General features: G+C 42.4%; 1 protein-coding gene across 7 annotated transcripts in view; it reads left to right on the forward strand.

Moving 5' to 3' along the window:
* dysc (whirlin protein dyschronic) overlaps positions 1–15,137 on the forward strand; it is a 57,450-nt gene extending 42,313 nt beyond the window's left edge. For 6 of the 7 annotated variants that reach the window (XM_018023003.2, XM_018023009.2, XM_026812827.1 and 3 more), the window contains 4 exons: positions 8,926–9,150; positions 12,852–13,157; positions 13,243–13,321; positions 13,404–15,137. In XM_018023003.2, coding sequence (XP_017878492.1) covers positions 8,926–9,150; positions 12,852–13,157; positions 13,243–13,321; positions 13,404–13,546 — 753 coding nt within the window. In that variant the 3' untranslated portion in view covers positions 13,547–15,137. The remainder of the gene's footprint in view (positions 1–8,925; positions 9,151–12,851; positions 13,158–13,242; positions 13,322–13,403) is intronic. The other variant, XM_018023008.2, reaches the window with a different exon arrangement.
* The last annotated feature ends 3,685 nt before the right edge of the window (positions 15,138–18,822 follow it).

The raw sequence follows: 18,822 nt of genomic DNA on the forward strand, positions 1-18,822 counted from the left end.
TCAGACGATGACCTATATCGCTCACCCTTAGTCTCAACTCCTTAAGAAATGTATTAATGATAAGAACAGGAGATTCAAAGATTGAAAGGAACATTTCCATTTCCTTTCTCCTTTATACAAATACAGAAGAGCTACCATAATCGACTTTTATTTTTCTACGAGAGGTTCCACTCAGATTTCATTTCGATTTTCCATTGTCTTCACAATTTCTTGAATGAAATTTAATTTACTCAAACGAAGGGGAAGAATGGCCACACGCAATGGACTGTTGTTGTTGGTCGAAGATCGGAGGTAGCTGAGAACAGAAACGAGTTACGTCCCAGTTCGTGGAACGAAGCTGATTCTCCACTCGGATTTTACGATCTTGTTTACGTCCTGCGGCCTAAGAAACGCGAATTCTCCGCAGATAGCGCGGGAGGCTGGCAGATCGGATGTCTGGGAGACACGGAGAACTTTGGATTTCTGGATCCTCTCGCGGAAATTACGTTTCTGATGTAATATTCCCCGGGCCAGGGACAAGAATGGCCGGTCCGATCGTAAAATTGGATGAACCTCAAAAGAGCGACAAATGGCGTAACACCAACGCCGTGACAACACAAGATTTTTATAGTCCCTCGTTTCACGAGCTGATAATATAAGAAACTAAAAGTGCGCATTTAAAGCGACGTTCTTGATAAGGGGAGTGAAAGAACGAAACGCTGAATGGAGCGCGTTCGACTCGACCCTGAATTCGGCACGAATTTCGTAGGTTGCAGGTGAAGGGAGTGATAGGAAACGATCAAACCGGTTGAAAATATGAATTCCCACACTGGCGTTCGATGCGGCGTTGTTCGGATACCGTACGGCGTGTAGAATAAACAGTTAGACGTTGCGTTCGTCGAAGCAACCTTGCTGAACCGACCAGAGAGACGTTACCGAGATGGACGAACCTTTTTATCGAACATTACGGATATTTGCTCCCCTTCTTCGTCCTCTCGAACGCTTCAGCTTTATGAAGTGAATTTGAACGTCGATAACCCGTTTTCATTTGCCGACTTAATCTCTACAACTCGGTTTACGATCATATTTTTACGATTATTTTTTCATTCGCCCGACGTACATTTAGTTCAATTAAAATATCAAGGACAGAGAAGAAATCTCTTTCAATTTTCGATAGCTAAGTTCGATGAAAACTCTTCTGATATATAAATCATCGTAAGTAATTTCTGTCCAACTCGGTTTTTATATCGCCTATCCTGCACCGGTTGCACAATAATGAAACGAGTTGAAAGTAAAAGTTTCGCGAGTACTTTCTTGTCGTTCTCCCGAGCACCTAGATCCGCAAACTTCACGATTGTTTAATTAGCGGACACACAAGTAAGTATCGTCAATCTAAGTGATTTAAGTATGAAAGATCACAGTCTTTCGAAGAACAATTTTCCTTCATCAATTATAAACGATGTCATTACACTGAAACGCGTTTTATAAAAACAGGACAAGGGCGACATTTACAGACTTTTCATGCACCCATTTTTCCATTCGTGCGACATCGGACCTCTTATTAGCTCGCTTTTATTTCTATCCGAAGGGATATGCACACTCGGGTACAAGCGGAAACTCGTTTTAATGACGCGTGGATACGATCTGCGTTATCCGCATGTTATCGCGCACCGTCGCCGCGTCCGTTTCTGCGTGTGTTTCGTTATTGTTTTAGCAAGCAAGTGCAATCGCGACCTCGACGATTTTGCAACTGCAGCCTCGATTCGACGTTCGAGAGAACCGTGAACGTTTTGTTGTTCCTCGCGTTTTTCACGATCGCATTTTACCGCGAGTACGGAACATAAAACGGAACCCGAGGAAAAATCACTACGCCGGTCGATGTGGCAACAATCGGCTCGCATTGCCCGTCGACGTTTCAATCGCAATTCGATCCGAAAGCCGTTGCGTCTTTTTTCTTTGTGGAATCGGAGACAATCGATTACGAAATTGTTAAACTTGGAATGCATCAAGCTGCGAAAAGTAAAAGCGTATCGTACGCGCAAGCAATTCTCGTGTTACAAGAATAATTAACTTACTAAGATGTCTGTCATTTTATCAGAACGATTAGACAGTTATCTATATTGTTCATTGAATTTAATTCACCTTTATCTGTGAGTACTTTCAATGTCTAATTAGCCTGTATCAGTTTACTCTGTTATCAGCAGACTAAGCAATGTTCAAACTAATGATCATAAATGCGTCGGAGCTTCTTTAAGTGTTTAATTCGCATCGGCTTCGGTAGAGCAGCGACTGGCAATTAGACGTTCTCATACATGGCTGGACAACGACGACAAGTAAAAGTAAAGGAGGAAAGGAAGAAAAAAAAGAAAAATGGCAAACCAGTCGCTGCACGTGCACCTGCACGCGCATAATGCACGCACCTGGTAACGATTGCGAGCGGCTTTAATGATTTCTCCGCGACCGCGTCGAGATTTCATCAGGCAGACCACTACTGTTTCTTAATCGAAACGCGCCGCACCGCGCCACGTCTCCGATCGCTCGCGTTCTTTCTTTTTCAGAAAGAAATAAAACCGCCGTCGATAGCCTTAGAAAAACATCGCGTTCACTGAAACTGCCTGTTTTGATAACCAACATCCTGTAGATAAGATACTCGATACACTTTTCTTAAAAATAGCATTTGAAATTTATCGCGCGTCAATAATGAGAAAACTGTGATAAAAAAATTGATTGATTCGTTTCACGACAGAGAAGCGTTTAATGATATGAGTCAATATTTATGGAAGCTTTTCCTTTTACGTTTCACTGTTCTCAAATCGGAACTTAACGTCGGCGGGCAATTTCTGCTGCGCAAAAGCGATCGAGATCGTGCTCGCGTTACGGAAAATGATTCGGTCCGGTTCTATTATTCACGGTAATTAAGCAACCCTCGAAATTTCACTTGTTAATGATAGCCATCGACTCGTTGCGTGCGATGTAAAGCGCGAGATAGCGAACCGTCAACGTTATCTCGCTGATTAACAAAGACGAGCTTAAGCAAGGAGAATAACAGAATGAATTTTTATACGACGTAATAATTTTATGAAACGAATCAAAAATACGTATCTAAAATCAAGAACTATTATGATCAACGAGGATGTGAAGATTTTTAGGCGACGAAGATCTTTCAAAGTATTGAAACGTCAGCGACAAAGCTCCGCTCAGAAGTTTTCAAGACCCGTTCGGAACTCTTAACATACGTGCGAGGCTTCAACCCTAAACTTGTTCCAATTGTCAGCGGCAGAGATCACTCGATCTGAACCTCCTTGTTTTTCAAATTAACTCACCTTTAAATCTGTAGCTTCTTTAAGTGTTTAATTCGCATCGGCTTCGGTAGAGCAGCGACTGGCAATTAGACGTTCTCATACATGGCTGGACAACGACGACAAGTAAAAGTAAAGGAGGAAAGGAAGAAAAAAAAGAAAAATGGCAAACCAGTCGCTGCACGTGCACCTGCACGCGCATAATGCACGCACCTGGTAACGATTGCGAGCGGCTTTAATGATTTCTCCGCGACCGCGTCGAGATTTCATCAGGCAGACCACTACTGTTTCTTAATCGAAACGCGCCGCACCGCGCCACGTCTCCGATCGCTCGCGTTCTTTCTTTTTCAGAAAGAAATAAAACCGCCGTCGATAGCCTTAGAAAAACATCGCGTTCACTGAAACTGCCTGTTTTGATAACCAACATCCTGTAGATAAGATACTCGATACACTTTTCTTAAAAATAGCATTTGAAATTTATCGCGCGTCAATAATGAGAAAACTGTGATAAAAAAATTGATTGATTCGTTTCACGACAGAGAAGCGTTTAATGATATGAGTCAATATTTATGGAAGCTTTTCCTTTTACGTTTCACTGTTCTCAAATCGGAACTTAACGTCGGCGGGCAATTTCTGCTGCGCAAAAGCGATCGAGATCGTGCTCGCGTTACGGAAAATGATTCGGTCCGGTTCTATTATTCACGGTAATTAAGCAACCCTCGAAATTTCACTTGTTAATGATAGCCATCGACTCGTTGCGTGCGATGTAAAGCGCGAGATAGCGAACCGTCAACGTTATCTCGCTGATTAACAAAGACGAGCTTAAGCAAGGAGAATAACAGAATGAATTTTTATACGACGTAATAATTTTATGAAACGAATCAAAAATACGTATCTAAAATCAAGAACTATTATGATCAACGAGGATGTGAAGATTTTTAGGCGACGAAGATCTTTCAAAGTATTGAAACGTCAGCGACAAAGCTCCGCTCAGAAGTTTTCAAGACCCGTTCGGAACTCTTAACATACGTGCGAGGCTTCAACCCTAAACTTGTTCCAATTGTCAGCGGCAGAGATCACTCGATCTGAACCTCCTTGTTTTTCAAATTAACTCACCTTTAAATCTGCTTCGTTTCCCAAATTTAGGAAATTCTCTTCGGTGTCACTGATCTTCCTTGAAAATTGTCAATTCCCCCCGGACGAACGTCGAATCCCTACTAAGCGCTGAGATAGATATCGATCGAATCGCGATAGGAATCGCGATCGATCAACCGATCGTAAGACAGGCAACACGCGCGTCACGACGGCGTTGCCTCGACTGATTGTGATTCAAGAACCGAGCGTCAAGTGACGGTACTCCCAGCGGTCCCGACTCTAGGTTTACGTTTACCTGAGCGACCAGAGGACAAGGACGAAACCGATCTTCTGGTGAGGACAAAGAGAGAGGCAACGAGCACACGCAAGTAAGTAGGTGTTCGCGAGGTGGGGAGATCGGCCGGACAGGTAAGACCGGCGAGAGAGAAGGAGAGAGATGGAGAGACACCTGGAAGAATGGGTTTTACAACGTTGCCAGGTTGTCTGGCGACCGTCGAATACGGGTTATGTTATGTGTACGAGGATTGAGTGGAAGCGTTGATCTCGTCGGCGGAGGATGATAACGCAGCAGCGGGTACGAACAAAGGGGATGACGAGTCAGCTGACAATGAACGCTGGAATCCGGTCAGACAACGAGGATCATACGTGTATTTCGGCGATGCACTATGGATTACATTCCTAATTACCGGTCTAGATTAAATTTAAGGAAAGATTCACAGTCTAATGACGACGAAAGAAATAAGAGAGGAATTCAGGACCGTTTAGAGGGAAATAGAAAAAAAATAAAAGATACGACAGGATTTGTTCGCTAATTTAGGAGAGGTTTTTTGGCTGTCCTAATTAGCGAATTTTTATTAGAAGAAGAACTCGTTTACTGACTCTCCACGGATTTTGAGTGCCAATTAAGGAACAGTCCGTGGGAAACTAATCTATAACAGAATCGCGTCTTACATATTCATTAACGATTCTTCATGATTTCATTCTTATCTTACAATATATAAAATCCCTAAAAAAAATAAAAGATACGACAGGATTTGTTCGCTAATTTAGGAGAGGTTTTTTGGCTGTCCTAATTAGCGAATTTTTATTAGAAGAAGAACTCGTTTACTGACTCTCCACGGATTTTGAGTGCCAATTAAGGAACAGTCCGTGGGAAACTAATCTATAACAGAATCGCGTCTTACATATTCATTAACGATTCTTCATGATTTCATTCTTATCTTACAATATATAAAATCCCTTATTTAATCAATAAAAAATATTATTATTTATCACAGTTCGAGATCGTTGGAATCGAACAGATCCAATGCGAGCGATAGGAAATTGATCTTATATTGAACACGTCGAATCGACTGTGCTGATTGTTAGCGATCGAAGAAAGGCGTGAGCCAGAAAAAGCGTGGCGGTTGGTACGAAAAAAAATTGGAGCGGGCTCGTTTCTTGATCGATTTCTCGTGTCCGCTGGTTGCCTCGCACTCGGTTTATCTCTTATCTTGGAAACCGGTTCGATCCGCGGATCATCCTTTTATCTACATACGCGCACCTATCTAAGTACCTCTCTTTCACGCGTACATTCACCGGCTGGACCCTCTCCGATGACTCACTGCGTATGCAAATCGCTGATTAATAACCAGCCGCCGTTCATATGGAAAATAAAGCAGGACGGGGGATCTGGTTAAGCGAGAGGCCGTTCAATTTGTTAAATCGTTCCCCTTTGTGAACTAATTACACTCGGCGGAGCCTATGGTCAAAAAGCTCGAGCACGCGATATTCGCATGATCATTGTAATTTACGCGATGATACGGTAAAGAACGTTCACAAGGATTAAATACCCACATACCGCGTGGCAAAAACATTATCCTTGTTCAGTCGATTTCTTGAGCAACTCGACGCATTCACTTTTTATAATCTCTACACATACGCGTTTCCAAGTTCGAAGGAATTACACAAGAATTCGAAAGCGATACTCAGCCGCAGTCTACGATAACTTTTTATGGTATCGATTCTAGGCGAAGTGCATTTCGATTCCGAACGTTTCGACATGGATCCTTCACGAAATTTTATGACCCAGTGGATTATTATGCGCGATACACGCAGAGGCATCGCGTCTGTGTTAATCTGCGAGCGAAGAGGATTTCCACGAAGATATCGTTCCAGCCTGAAAAACACTGGCAGAGCCAGTACCCACCTGGCTCGTAATTCAACAACCGCGGTTACCCACTAACCTTAACCCACACCGAGTCTGCGAAACTGTGATGGTGATAATATAATGGTCGAGGCCGATAATAGGTCGGCGGTGAAAGTTTTCGGCGCGTCGCTCTGTCCCGTTATCGGCCGTGTACGTATTCTTTACTTACGCTTACCAGGAAGCAACGGACTCGAAAACCGGCGACGCCTATCACCTGACAGCCTCGCAATTTAGGTCGGTCGATCCGAGTAAACCTCGGCTCACCTCAGCGACGATGATAACAATGATGGTAAAACTTAGCAACTTAATTTAGGAGCAATTAATTTCAGTCAATCACTCGAGCCTCTCGTCCTGCAATCTGTGCAAAAACCGCAAGGGGGCAATCAAACGTTCGCCCTGACGGACGACTATTTGCGCAGGCACTTACGAGTGCCGCCACTCAGTCAGTGGTCATTCCGTTAGCCACGGTAATTAAGGTTGCTCGAGCTGGCTAGCCGTTCGGCCATATATGTATGCACTCACGTGTAGTATACCGCGAATTACTTAGCACGATTGGCTCGGTTCTGTACAAGAACGAGAACGAGAACGAGAACGAATTACGTACGACTCGTCGCGTCGCGACGAGACGCGTCCCGTTAGGTCAACCTATAGCTACTGCTTCCACGTAACAACGATCCATGGAAACCGATCTTGCTTCTAGTCTTAATTAGGATTAATTAAGCCGGCGATTGCACGCTTCCGCGTAACGCGCCGTGTCTCGAGGTTCATAAAATTCTATGTATAATTGTTATAAACACGTTGGAAGTTCAGTCGGGACCGTATCGTTTGTAGAAATGATTATTACAATAGGTTTTGCATCACAAATTATTGTAATATATTTTTAAAATTGTAATAATTAAATGGATTTTACGGACAAGGTCTTAGAGAATGGGAGATGGACGTGAACACGAAATTATAATCTCGTGTGCTTTTTTACATTAAACTTGACACCGCGTTGTAAAACGAACGTGTTAATTAGCAATGATAACAGCGTACGAGTAAACGCGTAGCCGTGTCCTATGGCGCATTGATCGCGTTAATAAGAGAACGAGAATCTGAGAGCTCACGAGAGCCGAGCGTCTAAAAATATCAACGCCGCGTCGCCATCGTTGCGAGGGATAAAATCAGAAAACGAGAAATCACCGAAGCGAGAAGCGAAGGAAAGAGGTCGTTTTCCCCGTGAGCGCCTACGGCGGGCGGCACCCTCAGCGGGCGGTGATCATCGCGAATCTCGGGGGCAGGCTGAAAGCTTAAAAGCATCCCCTAGCCCCGAGCGACTCACCGTAATTCCCCATCGATTCGCCAATAAACGCTCGTCGAGCGACGATCCAATTTTTGTCGAAACAAAGAAGATACACTGTGCGATCGCGAGACCTTGAAATCACTTATGACTATCATTTGCCCGCGATGCCGAGATTATCGAGGTATCTGCACGGAATCGGAATTTTCTCTCGCGTTCCTTCAACGATCTACCTACGCGATGGGATGGGAGCGAAGCACGATGCGATAATAACCGTTGCCATAGGTTTGCCACGATTACTTTGGGGACCATGGGAACGTTTCCCTCGCCGGGAGATCGTGCACTCGTACTCTCGCGCAATTATAACGTTGCAAATATTGATTAAGTCGGCGAGGTAATTAATAAGTCGGTGGAAATCTTTTTATAGGGGCAATCCTTAATAGAGTTTTATAAAGTCAGACCTGTGTTCAGAATCCCCTTGTATAATAGATACCTGATACTTGTTTTAAGATGTTTTAAATCGTGCTCGCTTAGTGTTCGCAGACATGGATTCTTATCAAGATTATTGTTGAGAAATAATTGATTCAATTTTAAACGTGATAGAAATGCGAACATTAATCAGGCATGCTGTGTCTAAATACTTTTGGGAAAGTTGAATCAAGTAGTTTGGTGTAGACCAGTCGAAATTCCGTAGTTCTAGACGTTAGATTCCTCGAGTTTGGAAACCCCATAGCCTAGATTCATATCTTTGATCATCGATTTTAGATCATCGTTTTATAACTGAGTAATAGTGTTAAATAACAGTGTGACATACCTGCTTAATTGAAACCTACGCCATAGTAAATTGTATAAAACCCAGTACGAAATGAAGCAAACAGAATATCTTTACAACCCCAAAACAAATGTCTCGCCTACGAGGAGAGGAGAGTGCGAGAAAATGAACGTTAATGTTACCGTGACCCAATACACGAACACACGATCACACAGATAGACACACGATTAGAATATGATCGGCTGACAATGGGGGTATCGTCTAACACGTGGCTTTCGATGTTTTTCTCCGTCCGCGGGCCGTCGCGACGCAGGAGAGCGACGGTGGTTGCGATGGTAGCGACGCCGAGATGATCGGTAATGGGAGACGCGGAGGCGGAACGGAAAGGGATCGCGATATGGAGGAGGATGAGGAAGAAGGAAGGGAGGAGAGGAACTCGGAGGGTGGAGGTGGTGGAGGTTTCGGTGGTTGGAGGTCTCACCTACTCGGTGGGCTAACGCAACGCGTCAAATCCTGGTACTGGGGCGCCAGGCCCCTCGTAAGTTTTCTTATCCAAAAAAACAAAAAAAAAAAAAACAAGAACGGAACCCACCAAACATACACGTTACGTCTTCTACCATGCACAGATTTACTTATACATACATACGGATATCCACTTCTCTCTTTTACCATTTTTAAATCTGTCTTTCCAAACTTGCCTTCTTTGTTTTATTTGTATAGATATAAAATCGGTTCTCCGTTTTCTTTTCTCACGTCAATTTTCTTAACGCGACTGCTCGAATCAGCTCGAATGATCCGCTCGACTTCCGATCGAACTTCTCGAGGAGTTTCCTTGAAACTCAAACGAAGACGGCTGTCTTAATAGAACTTGGCGCTCTTAGAAGCCGGGCGGCCCGACGTTGGAATCTTCGGCACAATGCAAATTTTGCAAATTTCCATTCTTCCCTCCGGAGGAAAGGAAATTTTACTACCCTTATCTAAAGGTCTCGCGTCTCTCTTTTTACGCGACTTTTATCAACAAAGGTTTATCTCGGTATATTCGCTGAGCGTTTCGTTCGTTGCGATTCGAAGCAAATCCGATTTTATCTCTCTACTTATCACAATTTTTTGTTCCGCGGAACCAGAGAGGAAATAAAGTCTGTTTTCGTTTCATCTGTTCTCTCTGAAAATTGTTCACGAATAATTTCGTTGAACGAAGAAGAAAAAAAAACTTAGAATATTATTTAATTTTGTTTTCATCTCTTCTCTTTGAAAATAATTCTCGAGTGATTTTGCACCGGATCTAAATACCACGTTAGCATTAAACGCGATAAGTTTGGGGTTGAGATTCTATAAAAAGAAAAAAAATACGTAGTAATTTTATTCGTCGGTAATCCCAGTCCCTTAGACTCATCGCTAGATCAATAAATGAAATAGTGTCTATCTTAGTTAGCCCAATAATTTTGAATATCTCCATCAGAATACGATAGAAAGTAGTGCTCTCAATAATAGTTAGAGTCGACGCGAGCTAGTAAATGAATGTGTTTAAACTAAAAAATTTTAGTTTTCGACAGACACAACGGAAACTTCCGGCCAGAGTTGCCGAGAGTCTTCTATTCTTTCAGGTTTCGAGGACACGTTACTCGAACGAAACTTTTGCTAGAAGCGTACAAGAAACTCGTAGAAGCACATAAACGTTGCAGCTAAATTCTCACGTTAATGAATGAATTCTACTTCGATTCCGTATTTATACTCTCCTGTTTTAAACGGAATATATTATCGAACGATCTCGTAAAAGGGAGAAACGAATTTCGAGCCACACGAGATACGATCATCCGCTCTGGCATGAAGTTTTCCTCCATACAATTAGATCACTGTCTTTCACTAATTTCTATTACATTGTTACATACGTACATGCGCCTATGTATTTTTCTCTATCTGTCTGTCTTTCTCTGTTTCACGATCAACTCCTTTTTACGCTCTTTAGAGTTTAGTCGAACTTAGTCGAAATTAGCGTTAGGTGTGTACGTGTTTATTCTTAGATGTTCTTGCACATGCTACTTTCAATTTGTCCTGTTTTTGACTTTGTATTCTGAACGCACGAACTAATATTATTACGTCTTAATTAATGCCATGTATATATAATTATAAACAGCACTCCCCGACCCCCCCCCAGCCCGCCGTCACGGGACGCATATATAATTATATATACACCTGAGCCTGAAACGTACTACGTGAAAACGTAATTTTTAACATAGATGTCTTGGCATGCACGATCACTCTACTCACATCGAATGTAATTATGTAATACGTGGTACGGCCAAAGTTCGGCGGAGAAAATGCCTAGGCAGCGCGCGTGCAAATCGGTAGATATCGTTCGTTTCGTACAACTGTACACGTACTTACCGTCGTTAGAGATTAGAAACGTGCGAATGGATCCGTGATCGCAGATAGCCGACGGAACGACTTGCAATTGTTAGGGTAGAGGAACTCGTAGGAAGAAAGTCTGAATCCTATAATGAGGCTCTGTACGCCTTCGATGACGGTAAATCAGCAGAGAAAGCGTGGACGGAAGTTTTCACCGAACGCGAAAACTTGAATTAAACCGGAAAAGTTTTAAACAGTTTCTTCGGTGCGTTTTAATCGATCGTCGAACGTCAGAATTTTTACCTATCTCGTTATTATTCCAGTAATTTTTTAACGATTATGTTGGTTTTGCCGTCGTTGAATTATTTGATAGTCGTGACGCAAGGCAACGCGATTCAAGTCCAATTCAATTTCAACTAGTCCAGGTACAGGAAGAGAAATTTGCGTGCGTGTGCTCGCGTGGCTTTGACACGCACGGAACACTTTCACCGATTCGCTGTTCACGTTTCTCCTCGCGCGAATTTATTCGATTTCCACGCTTGTCGACCGTGACCTACGGATCCATCGATCTGAGAAAAAAAATCCTGGTTTCCGCGTGCGAGAAAAGATGCCTAATTGCCCGTCGACCATTTTGAAAGTAACAACCGAACGCTGTGCGTAATGCGATTCCTTTCTTAATATAGCATTAAACTGTCGTATAAATCTCTGGCCAACTCTGTATCCGCGGTAGACGTCTAACAAACGCATTAGTATTCGTTCCGGAAACTCGCGAGTTTACTTTAACGACTGGATTTAGTTAGACACTTTTCTCTCCAAAGGAGAGAAACGAGAGATTCGAAAAATGTAGAGTTTGCTTTGGAAAGTAAGTCGGGGGGGGCTCGAGGAAGTTCCGCGAGAATTACGAAATTTTGAAGCTCGACTAGCTTAGAGAACGTCGAGAACTCTCCTATGCGTACGTACTGGGGATTTTGTACGGTTGATTAATTACTTAAAATCTAGAAATGGTCATGAAATTCTGAAATGAAGAGACACGGAAACATTTAACATTTTCGGTACGATTCGATTCGTGAAGTAATAATTAAAAGAAACGACAAACACCGTCACTACCGCTGCCACCACCACCACCACCACCACTACCACTCTGTCCGAGCACCACCACACCCAAATGCTACCAGCCTCTATCAGCAAGCATGAAACTTAATTTTTTAATATACTCTTGCGATACCTATATCGATACTGTCTATTTTATTCATAATTTTTTCTGTCTACACGATGTTGCGTACGATTATTGCATATAGATAACCGGGAGAAGTTGTGCACCGTTGTGGAGAAGCGAACCCCGGTAGGCAATTAAATTTCGACAATTTATACGCTCGCTGATTCGAGAAATCTAAGTTCGTATCGTTTGAAAAATGTCGCAACAATTCTTACGAAGTACGAAACGTTTGCAACGATTCTCGAGAAACTTTCAATAACGTTTGGAAGTACCGTAGTTCTGAGAGACGAAGGTTGTCGAACTTCTTCTCACGTAACTGACTCTACCGACTACCCGGAATCTTTTCGACTACAGCGTGCACACGAACACTCGTCACTCGTCAGCATACGTATTCAGCCTCCTTGTTAGCTCTTGTGTGCTGTCATCGTGCGTGTTTCCAAGTGACTTTGACAGCCGGCGTGACAGTGACTTCGAAATGAACGAGTCGCAAAATCAGTTCCCTCGTAAATAAAATTCGTCTGTCTCTGTCGTGCGCTTTTAGAGAAGCGGTATGGGAAAAGAATCGTAGACGAGGGATGGGTGGCTGTCACTGTCGCTGTCACGATGGCGCAAGGTCAAGACCGAAAACCCGGACTGAGTCTTCGACTCTCGTTGAAACGTAGCGGTGGCCGTTTCAGGAACTCGCGCACAAGCTATCCCGTAGCTTCGACATGCAGGAGGCACAACTACTCGAGGAGGGTGGTTCCGGCGCGGCGGCTAGCGGTGCCGGTGGTGCGGGCGGACCACCCCGAAGACATCACAGCGCTCAAAGGTTGGCGAGGAGCGAGATATCGGAGCGAAGGGAAGAGGACGGGGCATTGGTGGTGCCCGATCATCAGGGTAACCTGAGGATCACCGTGAAAAAGACCAAGTCGATTTTGGGCATTGCCATCGAGGGCGGCGCCAATACCAAGCATCCACTGCCCAGAATCATCAACATACACGTGAGTTCAGTATTCTTGCGGTTAGAGACAATTTCACATGTACTTGTGGCATATATCATTCGATCATGTCTAATGTTATTGATAGGACAACGGAGCAGCGTACGAGGCCGGTGGTCTTGAGGTCGGTCAGCTGATCCTAGAAGTCGACGGCCACAAAGTCGAAGGTGAGCTTCTCTTAAGCTCTAACAAGTGGAAAGCACGACAATAGAGAGAACGACTGTTTGAAATATTGTCCGATTTGTACAGGTCTTCATCATCAGGAAGTAGCAAGACTGATCGCGGAATCGTTCGCTCGACGGGATCGAAACGAAATCGAGTTCTTGGTGGTCGAGGCGAAGAAGAGCAACTTGGAGCCGAAACCTACGGCGTTGATATTCCTGGAAGCGTAGCAGGAATCTCCCACCTCCGAGCCGGAACCACCGTAGCCCTACGCGACCAGAGCTCGGCCTTTGGTGCGTCCTCGACGTAGCTGAAGAGACGATCCGCCGCATCGATGAGAAAAGAAAGAAGAAGAACAAGCTTACCTCTTCAACTTCACCGACAATGGAAGCGTCGGTGAACGCTCTCGATCGGACGGCCGAGCTCTCGGTCAGGTGCTAACTGAGCCTGGCCCTGATGGTGGGAACTCTCAAGAGTAAATAAGTTAGAGGACAATGAATCTCGATTAGCGAGTCGATGGGATGATAAGTGCACGTAGCTGCTAATCGAACTGATACGATTCTACTTTAACCATCGTTTAATTATTGTAACGATACGAGAAGCTGTGTCTGATTAAATTGAAGCCGGCGAGGGAGAATAAGGTAATAGTATGATAAAACTTAATACGAGTAATACTGAGAAACTCCGAGTGGAAATATTACACATGTCGAGAACGGGGTGGGAAATTTAAAGGTTGACTGTGCCAAACTACTAGGGATTGTTTCGTGTATGATAAATTACGATATATTCTTTGATCGTAAAGTTCAAAGGACTCTATCCAAAAGAGATTCACAAGTTTTCAACTCGTCGCGTACGACGTTAGTGTGGCTTCTAATGGTTCATCGAGCAAACGCGAAAACTGTCAACAAGGGAAACAGATCGTCAAATTCATTGTTGACTAATGCATTATCGAAGATTCTGGTCGGTGTCATCGGTCAGAATTTTCATCGATCGAGTCTCACTCGACTTATCTAATAATGGTCCACTAACAACAATCAGGTACAATTTCACTAGTTTTTAAATTTCTTCTCATCCACTCCTGTACAAGTGCGATTGGAATGAATATTAATAAAATGTGCATAAAAAATAACACACGTTCTTACGTGTACGTATCTGTACATAATCTTCGTTCCAATCGCAGGTATACGCAGTTAAGGTAATTGAAACACTCGATATAATTTACTGCAATCAATATTTAGGACCTCCTACAGATAAAAAAATTATATTTTTGCATATCTATATTCGTCACGTAAACTGTAAACGTTGAAAATCGAGAGGAAAAACATCGACGAAAATCCTGACCGACTCGCGACTAATATAGACTTATTACGGGAATTGTTGAGGCTTAACAAAGTATATTGTACATAAATATATATATATATATATATTATTGATTATCGTAGAGTGGAATTGGAAACTTGTATGTACCTACCTACCACGGACTCTTCCGGGTGCGCGAAATGAAACGGTGAGATCGGCGACGATTCTATAAGAGTATCAGAATATTTTCAACAAGTTAAGTAAATTCGAATCTAGAGATCGCGGTTACTTAGAAACGGGCCTGATCGTGTTTGAGTTTACGAGCAATCGCGGTCGATCACCCGCAAAAAGATATACAAAATGATTAGTAGATCGAGTAGTCCAATCGTGAGTCGTAATTAGATTGAATTTCCTTTATGAGAGACATTAACTGATTTGTTTACAAATGGTTGTTAGTTCTCCTGTGCCCGATTGTCCGCGATTTTGCTCGTTTAATAAACGAAAATCTGATAAAAATATAAAAAGAAGAGAAAATTGTGAAAAAAATAATGTGCAAGCTTAAGTAGTAATCATCGCGTGTATGTGTAATGAAAACGATCGGATCGGAAGGCGAGAAACGATTGGATAAGAGGCACCGACGATTTAAAGGTTCATCGAATGTTATTGGAAATTACTACAAAACTGAAGTTACACTCTTTTAAATTGTATGATTCCAAGAAGGTTTACTATTTTTTCTTATGCCTGACTTTTACAATTAACAATAGCCGATAAGAATATTTTAATTTCTGTGCAATTATCTAATTCCTAAGATCCTAATTAAAGAAACGGAAATGCAGGTGGAATTTTTGGACCGTCGGTGTGCAAGCCAAGAGTACATGTGCCAAAAAGAATAAAAAGATTATATGTACAGAAAGGAATAAAGAAGAAACGTACGTAGCCTAAAATTCGAGCGCGGAAAACTAGTGAAAAACTGTGCATACGATTTTAATGGTAGAAGCAATCGCGAGTCAATGAACAATAGAAGGAATTAATACTAAAATGAAAAGGGGGTAAAGGAAGAGAACGTGTTTCGTTGCTGACGTGCACTCGGGTTGTTTTCCCCGTTATCGTTTCTTATACGTACGTTGCACCACGAAATCAGAAGCAACCCATCAATGAACTAGAACGTCAAGGGAAAAGATAAAGATGCAAAACAGAAACTTGTATTGGCAAATTAAGGAAATCATAAAAGAGCAACTGCTTTCCATACGAAACTAAAAGCAACTTGCCTCGTGCGCTGTTTCTTCCTGTTTTCGAAACGAATTTTTCTATCTAAGCATTCACGTATATTCGACGTCCCAGAGAGAAAGAGGAAGAGAGAGGGAGAGAGCCCGAGAAAAGAAATAGATAGTTAATAAATAAAATAAAAAGAGACAAGAGAAGAAGAATGAAACCGAAAAGAGATCGTCGAAAATAAAATGCAAGATACAAAGAAAATATTTTTGTAAGAGCCTTCGATGTAACGCGAATCACTGGGACGATTCGGAGATCTCAGCTGACATATCCGACAATGCCTTACCGCTTTCAAAGAAACAAAAGTGTTATGAAAACGAAACCGAGGTCCGTGGAAACAACGCGAACCGCTCACGATTAAGGAAAACATTGGAGCTTCCCCTAATTATAAATCAACGCCAGTCGAAACGATACGGTTTTACGATTTTAGCTAAGAATATATAAATAATCCAGCGTGAAGCGACGCCGATAATCTTTCTGGTTGAAGAGTTATGTAAAGTAGGAGAGTGGCGAGAACTGGTTTTCTATCGCGCTCGGTTCGCAACGGAGAGCTCTGCTTAAATCTAAATGTGTAAACGTTACTTCAATTCTCTAATCTTAACGCTCTGGCAGACAATTTGTCAACGTTCATAAGCGAGAGACCCTTCGCAAGAGTTTGTCAAGTTTCCTATCGATTGTTCGCAAACAGTCCTCTGAATAAAGAAATTTGCTATGAATACTTTACCCTCGTTTAAGCCAAAAAACACGTACGTATGTACATACGTATGTACTTTCGACCGAAAAAGTTATCAGTAAGTTTCTCCTTCACCCAATTGCAACAAAGTACACGAGATCAAGGAGAGGATAAAAATATATAATCGTTTAAAAAGACTGCCAAACTGTTGCAATTACCTCGAAGCATTACCAGCTTCATTATCTTGCACGATGTACAGCTCGGGGCAATTATTCACGACCCGTTTTTAATTGCATTAGTTTTCCCTAAGAGGACAAGACGCGAAAATAGTAATAAATCTATGCCTCGTTTTTTCAATGCTTTAAACAAATGTCCTATCCCCATAAGAAAAACTGACACGATCTAAAACGGGTCGAAAATCATTATCTCAATTTGTACGCTTCACGGTCGCTGCATCTACCGATCCTATCGGTATAACAAAAGAAAACAGAGATTCGTCGCTATTTTTCCACACGTACACAGCCAAACGTATATACATATACATACAATATGTATACACACACACACACATATACACGTACACGTACAAGTTTTTCCACCTTACTCGCCAATAAAAACGGACAGTTCGAGAAAAAACTGTCGCTCTCGATCGAGCGCTTTCCAATTCTCGATAAAGAAACAGAAAAACGCGATTCAGTGTGTCAACGAAAACAGAAAAATCGATATTCCCCTTCGATGCGTTACAATTGTTATTTCATCCCGCAGCGAATTCGTTCCATGCGATGAAAGTTGGTTTCTATATTAAAATCGGATTGATCATGAACAGAGTAAACACCTTTCTCCGATTAAAATTCTTTACGTGAATAAAATTGGTTTACTATTTCTTTTAACTTTTCCCATCGCGTATTATGCATGGATATTTTAAAGCCGGTGACAGATTAGAGCATCCGCTATTAACAAAACAGCGAGCACGTTCGAATGTGCAAACCGAGCAGTACTTGTCTCTAATTTGTCACTGGCTTGAAACCGCTCACCGTATCGCAGAATCCTGTCGTGGGCGCTACCGTTTAATCAAGCGTTGAAGTCCCCCGTGACTCTAGTATGGGTTTATTACTTCCCTTCGGCAAATCCGTTTAGTTTATCCGTGAAATTTAATTTGTTTCCTCTTCATCAAGATGTAAATATTAAAGCGATAGTTCGTGTTACTCGGAAAATAAAGCAATTATAAAATGAAGTGAATAGTTAGCACCTAATCATTAAATTTCACTTCGAAGGGGAATCGAGCATCCCAGTCACTAGATCGTACGTACAGTAGGTTTATAGCGCATTGATTTTTAACGAGAACCGACATTCTCGAATTAAAGGTAGCATAAGCTTCCACAAAAGCCAGACGACACACGGAATAAAAAATAGGTATACGCGTGTGTCGCGAAATCAAAGTCGCACGGCAGAAACGAAAGAGCGAAGTAATCTAGCGAAGAGCGATTTATTTTTTCAACGACAAAGAGAGAAAGAACACGCAAACTTGTACCTACCTTGTGAACCCGTTCAAGCTTTCGCAAGTTCACTGTCCGCAAATTCGCTTGCTGTCGATCGAACCATGGGCTGCGGGCAATTATACACATCCACGATTTTATGTTCCACCAAATTAGAAAGCGTGTATTTTTATAATAATTCAAATCAGATTTGATCTCTCAATTACAGCTGTTTATTGTTTTTAAACGATGTTAACTTTTGTTCATGACAATCTTGCTTGGATTTCGTGGCTCGATCGACGAGCAAAGCTTGCAGGAGATTCTAGCTTAAGCTTCGTATACATACAATTATACATAATAGTACACGACTACACATCCTCGTGATCGAACGCCACGTTAGCAGGCGATTCGCGAGGTGAGAATTATCCGAGCGTGACGCGAAAAACGCTAATCGAATTGTAAAGCAGATGTAACTGTACTCGTAACTCGTAACGTTTCAAGGAACACTGTGTACATAAGCAACAGGAAGAGAACGCATCCTTCATCTTCATCTTCATTGGTCCTTCCTTCTTGCAGTCGACTTCGTACACTATTAATGAATACGGGATGCGTGCAGGTTCGCATGGACGATAAGCGGCGAGTATTAATTAATAAATACGACGCGATTAATACGCTCGTTACGGACAGGAAAGATCGTTGATGATGAAAATTGTTATACGTGCGAACGTTCACGATGTAATGCGTATAAGACGTGGGGCGAATGTGAAGGGAAACAAAGTGCAACAAA

The sequence above is a fragment of the Ceratina calcarata genome, unplaced genomic scaffold, assembly GCF_001652005.2.
Source record: "Ceratina calcarata isolate Rehan_Ccalc_2016 unplaced genomic scaffold, ASM165200v1 scaffold297.2, whole genome shotgun sequence".
Classification (NCBI taxonomy): domain Eukaryota; kingdom Metazoa; phylum Arthropoda; class Insecta; order Hymenoptera; family Apidae; genus Ceratina; species Ceratina calcarata.